General features: G+C 46.3%; 1 protein-coding gene across 1 annotated transcript in view; it reads left to right on the top strand.

Moving 5' to 3' along the window:
* Positions 1-3,891: 3,891 nt before the first annotated feature.
* The window catches only part of MOSMO (modulator of smoothened), a gene marked incomplete at both ends in the record, with an annotated part of 63,710 nt that continues 57,555 nt past the window's right edge, over positions 3,892-10,046 (top strand). The window contains one exon of the mRNA XM_080702683.1: positions 3,892-3,997. Coding sequence (XP_080558809.1) covers positions 3,892-3,997 — 106 coding nt within the window. The remainder of the gene's footprint in view (positions 3,998-10,046) is intronic.

Here is a 10,046-nt window from a genome sequence, read left to right as displayed (position 1 = left end):
GCAGTAAAACAGGGTAGGCCATGGCCCAAGTATGGGTGATGTGCTAGGATATTCAAGCCACTGGATAGGTATGACCCATCTTCCTGGGGTTTACTTACAGATATATGAGAAATATAAAAGTTATTATTACAAGTTGGGTATAGTGGCACACACCTGTAATTCCAGTACTTGGGAGGCTGAAACAGGAGGATTGCAGGTTTAAGAGGCTCAACGACATAGTGAGACTCTCATTAACCCAGTGAGACCCTGTTTCAAACCAAAAAAAATAAAACAGAGCTGAGGGTCTAGCTCGATCACTAACACCACACACACCCTAAATTATCATTTAGAGCAAATGCAAAAGGCTGTGATCTGTACAGCACCATGGAGGGGGGGATTATTCTCCAGATACCGGGAGGGTTACAAGTTGACAGGTGCCAGCTGTCAGGGTCCTTGAGGAAATGTCCTTGTCTAAAGGGAGCTGCCTTCCCCAAGGTCACACCTCCTGCTGGGGCAGCCAGCATTCGTGCCAGGTCAGTGCTCAGCATGTGAAGCTCAACCCCTTTACCTCACTCAGCAACTCAAAATGGCCCTCCTGGCTGCAGCACTCCCCAGGTCTCCTGTGAATGCACCCAGCTTCTCCCCCTGCCCAACCCCGCCTCTTTCCCTTCCCCCAGAGATTGATCCTGAGAGCACTCCCTAATCAACTTCCTATGAATTAATCAATAACCTCTTGCCTCTGAGTCAACTCCACGAATCTATGAGACAAGCCATGCCTGGAGCCCTGGGCGCAAGCTGTGCACCTCTGGATTTGACTTTTCTGTCTTAACCCTAGAAACCCCAGGTGCACACACGCTTCCGCCACACTCTTGGCCCACGCGTTATACTTGGCCCCCAGGGAGGAAGTGTGTTGTTTACCCTGTCAGGCCAAAGGCACTCCTTAAAGTGAAGAGTGATGGCACAGTCCCTTCCACCGCTTTCCCCGAGGTCCCATCTGGACTCCGGCTCTTCTGGGCTGAAGTCTACCATCTATCACAATAAAGCACACCGTGTTCACGTTCCTTTAACAGCCACCGTTATGGCTATTTATGTCTTTGGGCTTCCAGTATAAGCTCCCTCCTGGGGCCTTCTATGTTCTTCAGGGTCCCCCAGGACTTTCTGCCATAAGGAGCTGAATGAAAAAGGCCCAACTGTTTTGCCTAGGGGTGGTGAGAGAATAAGATGCTTCCATCAGCAAGACAGAATCGCTCTGGGGATCGGTTTGGTCAAATGGAGGAAAGAGGTGACATGATTTTCCCAAATTCAAGCTGGTAGCCAGGCTGGATCTAGAGCATCCTTCTACGTTCTTTGTGCTCCACCAGTACCACTCCTCCCAAACCCCTTGGGTTTCCTGTACTAAAATCTAGACGGAGATATAGAGAAAGGAACTGCTCTGTCCTGGAAAACTCGGGGGCTCGAGACTCTGAATCACCAGCTCCGCTGGAAGGCAAGACTATGGTGTAGTTAATACAGATTAATTAATATAGATTAGTGGGAAATCTGTGAACAATGTACTTGGCTCCTGTGAACCCTATCCCCTATCTTGGTTGGTAGGAAGGGATGGGATAGGTCACTGTTGTCTATAGTGATGAACAGCCGCTAATCTGAAGAAGAAAAAAAAAAAGAGCTAGATTCTTTTAACACAATACTGGTTGTTCTTGTGCTCTAAAACCTCTTATGGAGAACAGATGCAGGAGGAAGTGCTGCCAGGCACAGTCTGGGTAAAAGGAAGAATTTATATTTGTATTTTTTAAACAAAAGAGTCAAGTCATCATCATTGCACTCAATTGGATTTAAAATAGTGGCAAACTGTTCTAACATTAACATTTCACCCTAGGATTCTCATCAGCTGTCCAGTAGTGAACATCAGTGGATAGTATTCAGGAATTTAGTTCTGTAGAGTTAAGGTTTTATTAGTGGGCAATCAAAATAGCAGACAAGAAGCCAAAATTTTATTTATTTATTTATTATTTTTGGTGGTACTGGGGTTCCTGGAAACCCCTTCTATCGCCGGGCTACACTCCCAGACCTATTTTATATTTTTGTTTGGAAACAGGGTCTCTTAAGCCAGCAAATCTGGCTTTGAACCTGCGGGATCCTCCTGTCTCCGCATCCCAAGCGCGGGGATTACAAGCCTGCGCCACCACCACACCCAGCGCCAAAAATTTTAAGTACTTCGCCAGTACTTAAAAAACAACACCCAAAAGGTGAAGAACTACTTCAATAATGTGAAATGTATTCTATCTAGATCCTTGGAATGAATACACACACACGTGCGTGTATGTGTGTGTGTGTGTATAAAATCTTGTGTCATTTTTTGTGGCAGAGTAGAAATTATATAATAAAAAAAAACCCTTCCCCCAAGAGACAAGTGTTTGGACAGAAAAGTCTTTACACTAGCAATCAAATCCCTCCTCCCCCCAATCTATGTTCCGCCATGGATAACTGCACATTTCTTGCAAGGCTGTTGGATTTGGTGGAACTTGAAACCTGCTGAGTTTTGTGGACATGTAGGCATTCCAAAAATAGAGACACTCTGTCACTATTCTAGGTTTTTCTAGAGATAACCTAGGTGGCATTTAAGGAGAAAATCACCGTCTCATCTCCATTCCCTGCGTGGAGGGAAAGAGCTAGATCTAAAATCAGGGTTACTGGTGAAATTAGTCCATGAGTCATGGAAGAAAAAAAAAGACCTTCACTAGATAGCAAAATTTTAGATGGTTAGATCATCTGTATTGCTAATGAATTATGCAAATGTCTTAATTTTTCCTGTTGACCCATTAAACCTGACTCTCCCCACAGCCCAATTCAGTAGATAGAGTTACCAAACACATAGTGGCTCAGGAGTCACTGCTACGCTCTTTCAACGTTCCTCATTATCAGCAAGTCATTCCCTCTGTCTACAAAATATTCCATCTGTCCATTTTTTCTCCATCTTGACTACTTTTACCCTGGCCAAAGCCATAACTCTGTCTTCTGAACTACTTTGCCTCTTAACTGGGTCCCGGCTTTCGCTTTTGCCCCTCCCTGCTGCAATCCACACTACAGACCTTTCCAGATTAAGTAAAATCGAGTCACTGTGCTGGTGACAGCCCCCAGTGCCTTCCCCTCGGACTTGGAACAAAATTCAAAGGCTTTATCACGGGCTCCAACGCCCCCGGCCTCTGCCTACCGCTTCTTCTACACCCTCTAGCCGCATAGGACATTGTGCGGGTCCTTGAATGTGCCAATCTCTACCCGGCCCTCCCCTAATGGTGACTGCACTTGCTGATTCCTGCGTCTGTGATAGTCTTGTATGTGTGTGTGTGTGTGTGTGGGGGTCTATGATCCTAGTGATCTCAGCGGGAGTGTATTCTCCCCTGACCATCATTATCACCAACCCCATCACACTGACCCCCTATAAACTCAGGGATCGGCACCTGAGATTACCTCTAAAGACAGATTTTAAACCTACTTCTTCCCCCCACCAGCGCACACACGCTCGCCTAGGGGCAGACAGTGCGTCTCTGGGTCCGCTCGGGTGACCCCGCACCTCGGGCGGCCGCGGGGCCGACGATGGGGGCGCGGCCCCCGCGGGCTCAGCGCACCCTCTCGCAGAGCTCCAGGATCGCGGCGACCGCAGGGCCGGGCGGGCCGGGGCCGGGGCCGCGGCGCCGGCTTCACTTCCGGGTCAGGCCGGCGCGCCGAGCAGTTCCGGGGCGCGGCGGCGGTCCCGGCGGGCGGGCGGGCGGGCGGGCGCGCGGCCGAGGGGCGCGAGGCGGCGGCGGCGGCGGCGGCGCGGGGACTCCGGGCCCCGGCGGCGGCCCATGGCGCGGGAGGCGTGAGGCGGCGGCCTGCGCGGGGCTCGGGGGGTGGGGGGAGCGGGGCGGGGAGATGGATAAACTGACCATCATCTCAGGATGTCTCTTTCTGGCCGCCGATATCTTCGCCATCGCCAGCATCGCCAACCCGGACTGGATCAACACCGGGGAGTCGGCGGGTGAGCGGCGGGGCAGGGGCGAGCCGGGCAGGGCTGGCGCCCGGCCGGGGACCGCGGGGAGCCCGCCCCCGCTGGGCTTTAAAGGGAGGCAGGGGGAGTCCGGGTGGGAGGCGGCGGGGGGCCGGGCTGGAGGGAACTGCCGGGGAATTAGAAGCCGGGCGGAGAGGCCGGGGCAGCCCGCGGGGAGCCGCGCGAGCCTCGGGAAACTGGGGGGCCGACCCGGACCCCCTGCATCCCCAAGAAGCCGAGGCGGCAGCCGGCGCTGACCCGGCCTGGCAGGGTTAATGGTTGGCGCTGGGAGAGAGGATGGCGTCGGGTCGGGTGGAGGCTGGGGGATCGCAGCCCCCAGTCCAGTCCCCGGCCGCTTGGCAGGGTTTGAGACGCTTGTGGTTTCCTCTTTTCCCTTTGAAGTGTGTGCGGTTATAATTTTGCTTTATTTTAGACCCGGGAGCTATAATAATACTAATAATAAACTTCATTTTATGAAGCATCTTTCATTCCAGCGCATCCCAAAAACGCCGTGGAGATCTTAATAGTAGTTAGAAAATTAAATAACACATTAGAGTTGCAGGCAACCCCGCAGCAGCGGCAGAGCCTGCTGTAACATCACGGAGCTGTAGGCAGGAGAGGCAAGGTGGTGCCCTCAGGAAAGAGGCGGGCATCTTTGCGAAGGGTATCTCAGGTGAATGTGCTGGCAAGATCTTTCTCATCTTGGGCCATCTCTTCTCGCACCCCCCTCAACCCCCAGACCTGTGAGACTAAATCTTTAATTAATGTAAACAGCTGTCAGGAGTGCTGCTGGGAATTAAGGAAAGATCCTGGGTTTTTCTAGCTACTTGCTCAGGGTAGGTAAAGGGAATATTGAGAAGTGGGAATGTCAAACTCCCTCCGAGAATAATTTGTTATAAAAATGTATCCAAAATATATGCGTTTGCTGTCAAACTTACTTCTTAAGTATTACTTAGGGTTCTGTATTTATCCTGCAATATTTTTAGCTCTTTAAAAAAAAAAAAAGCTGTAGCTGGGACATTTGTTGCTTCCTCTTCTCTCCCCTAATCTAGACCTAGTAACACGAAATCATGCTGTCAGATTTAGTGGTTATTAAAATACCACTAAAGAATGTTGCTGGTCTTGCCTGTAGAGTTTTAGCAGAGCTCTAATTATGAAGCATGTAAGAAAAGTATTCGGATGGTGTAGAATTTGGTAATACTGTGGGCTTTGTTTCTGAAAGTGTTGGCGATACCAAACGATTTATGCAATTATATGTGTGACATCAGGTTCATGACCATTCTGTGGATCTCATCATATGGATAACAGCTCCTTTTTCTTTGGGCCTTTACATCCTTTGGGTCAGTGGATTTTCACTGCTTTAGCAGACAGCACCTTTTTGCAAAGGAATATTCTGCCGGATCCGGATAGAAAAAAACAGGCTAACTGTGCATGGGAAAGAAAATAGAGTAGACTATATCATATAGAGGAGAAGAAAGAGGGATGTAATGGTGTAACGTTCCGTAGAAAACAGAACGATGCAGGATCCTCTCACAGTCAAAAGAAAGCAAGAATGAGATGAATACAGCTCCGTTAGGCAAAGTCATTGGTTGTGAGTTGCCACAGACTTGGACCATCAGTAGTTCAAGATTTGAAGAAAGTCATAATTTGGGGGAAGTCGGGAGTTGTGGCTCACACTTGTAATACCAGTACTTGGGAGGCTGAGTCTTAAGGATCACAAGCCTCAGCTACTTAGTGAGGTTCTCTGCAACTTAGTGAGACCTTATTTCAAAATAAAAAATAAAATGAGCCAGGTGTGGTGGCGCAAGTTTGTAATCCCAGCATTTGGGAGGCTGAGACACTAGGATCTGGGTTCGTGGACAGTGTCAGCTACTTCGTGAGGTCCTTTGCAACTCAGACCCTGTTTCAATATAAAGAATAAAAAATAGGGCTAGGGAGCCCGGTGTGGTGGCACACGCTTGTAATCCCCGCTCTTGGGAGGTGGAGACAGGAGGATTGCGCAGGTTCAAAGCCAGCATTGCTGGCTTCAGAGATCCTGTTTCCAAATAAAAATATAAAAAATAGGTGTCTGGGAGTGTAGCCTGCGGAGGTAGAAGGGTTTCCAGGAACCCCAGTACCACCAAAAAAAAAAAAAAAATAGGGCTAAGGGTGTTGCTCAGAGGCATAATGCCCCTGCTTGGGTTCCATCCCCAGTACTGGAAAGAAGAAAAAAAAAAAAAAGAGCCAGGCGTGGTGGCGCACACTTGGGAGGCTGAGACAGGAGAATGGCGAAGGTTCAAAGCCAGCCTCAGCTGGCTTAAGAGACCCTATTTCCAAATAAAAAAATATATTTAAAAAATAGGTCTGGGAGTGTAGCCCAGAGGTAGAAGGGCCCTGGGTTTCATCCCCGGTACCATCATAAAAAAAAAAAAAAAAAAAGAATAAAAAGTCAGGCTGGGGGTGTAGCTTAGAGGTCGAATGCCGCTGGGTTCCATTCCCAGTACCACAAAATGTTGGGGAAAAGTAGTTACAGAGAGGGCATGCCAATGCAGTAGGATTGCCTGGGGCTCTGAAGCCTTGTGGGAGTTGGTGGTGAGCAACTTACAGTGTGATCACCTGTGTGCCCGACTGGCCTCCTGCAGTAGTGCTCAGCTACTCTGGTACCAGAACAGCTGAGGCAGGTGAACTTTCCAGATGTTCTTGGAAGTAAAGAAGCATCAAGAGTGTGAAAGCCAGTAGAAGGTTTCATTTACGTTTGGCATTTGCCAGATATGTGCAACAAAATGACAGGGCCACGAAGGTGTTTCTTGGAAATAAGAAATAGGGTATTTGCCCAAGTATCTGTGTAATGATGTGCCATGGACTCTCAGCTGGATAAAGAGTGAAGTAAATAAAGGAAAGAGGTGATGGATTGGCCAATCAAATAGCAGGTGGTATATGGTCAATGACTAGTAGATCCAGTAAAATGGAAGGCCCACCCCAGTGGGAACAGCTGATACAGGAGAGTGGACTGGCAGGGGCTGTGGGCACGGGCCTGGAGTGGAGCAAGGAAGGGGTGTGGCTCACATGGAGTAGTGGAGGTGACTTTTTTCCTAACAGTTTCCCTTGCCTCAGGATGCTCTTCAAGTAAATGTTTTGTGGCTAAAAAGAAGAAACAGGAGAAACAGTAGGAAATTTTTCAAAATCGTATCTAACCCATATTTCTTACCTTATATATGTCAGGAAATAGACCCTCCAATACTTCAAGTGAATGGGTTGATATGTTCCTCTGTTTATTTTTGTGATCTTGTTCTGTAATAAAATGCACCTGAACTTTGCCTGATACTCGAGCACTCACTATACAGTTTTACCTGAGCAGACAGATGCAGTCTTGCATTTAAAAGAAAACTACACTGGGCGTGGTGGCACACACTTGTAATCCCAGCACTTGGGAGGCTGAGACAGGAGGATCACACAGGTTCAAAGCCAGCCTCAGCTTCTTAGTGAGAAACTGTTTCCAAATAAAGTATAAAATAGGTCTGGGAGTGTAGCCCCGAGGTAGAAAAGCCCCTGGGTTCCACCCACAGTGCCACACACCAAAAAAAAAAAAAAAAAAAAGAAAGAAAGAAAGAAGGAAAGAAAGAAAGAAAGAGAAGACTACAAAAGACAGGGCAGAGTTATATCTTTCAAATCAAATATAAGAATATTTAGCCAGGCATGGTGGCGCATGCTTGTACTCCCAACATTCAGGAGGCTGAGATGGGAGGATCACAGTGCCTGGACAGCCTCAGCTACTTAGTGAGGCCCTTTGCTACTCAGTAAGACCCTGTTTCAAAATAAAGAATAAAAATAGTGCTGGGGGTGTCACTCGGAGGTAGAATCCCCCTGGGTTCCACCCCCAGTACACCACACACACACACACACACACACACACACACATACACACAAGAATATTTAAACTAGACCACTTGGGGCTGAAAGATTTTGTAGAATGTGGTTTGAAAATCACTGTAGTCACCAACTATGGTGGCCCATACCTGTAATACCAATACTTGAGAAACTGAGAAAGCAGTTTGAGGCCACCTGCAACAACTTAGTGAGACCCTGTTTTAAAAAAAAAAAAAAATTAGGGCTGAGGGTATAGCTCAGAGGTAGAATGCCCCTGGGTTCAATCCCTAGCAACCCCCCCCCCCCCACACACACACACAAAACCCCACCACAGTGAAAGACTAAGGGCAACTTCAGGATTCAAATCCAGACTTCATTCCTCACTTCAGTGTAAGCTCTCTGGTGTCTCTCTGCCTCACTTTTGTCATCTATAAAACTGGGCTAATGTTAATAGCCGCCTAGTTGGGTTATTGTGATGATTAGCCCAGCTAATCCATGTAAAACATTTAAATAGTGCCTGGCACATAGTGTTGGTAAAAGTTAGATGTTGTATTGCTGTTCTAGTTTATAAGAACAGATTCAGTCAAACCTGAATATATTACTGTGAGAAATTATATCTTTACCGGATGTTCTTGGAAGTGAGGAGACATAAAAACATAGCGCATCTCTTGGCTTTGCGCTTTCTCCATCACTCCTCTATGATTTCTCCTCTTCTGGGCTCTCATCTTCATACACTAACCTCTGCCCTCCAGCTTTTGCTTGAACTGCCTCAGGATGAAATATCAGACAACAAAATCTGTACAGAATAACATCACAAGTGTATTACCATAAGATTGTGAACTTTGGATGAGCAGAACTTTTTGCTTGTTTTTATTGCAGGGGTCCAGACAGAAAGTACATTTCTTTCATTTCAGCTGTTTGAGAAGATATGTCCTGCTTGTTCTAATAGCTTGAAGATTATGTACAAACTTTTGCAGATATAATGAAACAAATTGATGTTGCATATGGGGGAAAACACTCCAGTAAAGATCCTTAGCAGTTTCTGTTAGTGTTACCAACATTACTAAATTGTACAGGAGTATAATGGCAAAATTACATAATTCTGATATGCTGAGGTCAGATTTCTGCTGGTTACTGAAACCCAACCTCAGTAGGAATATATTTCATTTTATATAATGCTTCATAGATTTTTTTAAGCACTTTGACATTTATTACTTCTGGGGCTTTTTATATTTGGCTTAAATAAAGTAATACCCATGTTTTTCCTGTATTTCAATGCATTCCACATGAGAGTTGAATCCAAGTGTGGCTTTAAAAGCTCCCTCCAAGAAAACATTACATTTGCCCAATACGTGTGCGACCCTGAGTTCAACCCTCAGTACCACAAAAAAACCTTTTCATTGAAGTGTTACCTATATCTTATTTATGTGAAGACTCTTATTTATTTTTAGAGAAGGTTAAAATTCTTCTGTGACTAGAGTTTTTGTGCCAGATGGAGGAAAGGGGAAGATTTGGGTTTCAACCTTAAAGTGATACCTTTGATTTGCACAAATTTATTAAACCTCACTGTCACTCTTTACTCCTCCCTAATCTAAAGAGACAAACTTTTTTTGTGTGTGTGGGGACTAAACATGAGCCAGACAAGGCGGCTCACACTTATAATCCCAGTACTTGGGAGGCTGAGACAGGAGGATTGCAGGTTTGCAGACAGCCTCAGCTACTTAGTGAGGCCCTCTGCAACTTAGTGAGACCCTGTTTCAAAATAAAGGATAAAAAATAGGGTTAGGAATGTATGTATCTCAGAGATAGAAGGTCCCTGGGTTTCATCCCCAGTACCACAAAAAAGAAGGAGGAGGAGGAGGAGGAGGAGGAGTTATTGTTGTTTAATTTCAGCAATATCAGCACAGTTGCTTCTGAACAACAAACCCCTTTATTGAGGAATCATCTATTTACAGCAAGGATTTCAGTGACCCTCTTGGATTATACCATCCAGGAACATCCTAGAAGAATTTCCATAGTGTTTTCTGTGAAGGTTTTTCATGTTTTTCAAAAGTCTTTTTCAGGTACATGCAGGAATTTCTTCCTTACATCTAAACAATTTTTTTCTAGGATGGTTATGATAAAGTTAGTATATTTATTTATTTATTTATTTATTTTTTTTTCGTTTGGTACTTAGGATTGAACCTAGGGGCAT

Source organism: Muscardinus avellanarius (assembly GCF_963383645.1).
Source record: "Muscardinus avellanarius genome assembly, chromosome: 10".
In the NCBI taxonomy this organism is placed as follows: Eukaryota; Metazoa; Chordata; class Mammalia; order Rodentia; family Gliridae; genus Muscardinus; species Muscardinus avellanarius.
This window is presented reverse-complemented; position numbering and strand designations above follow the sequence as displayed.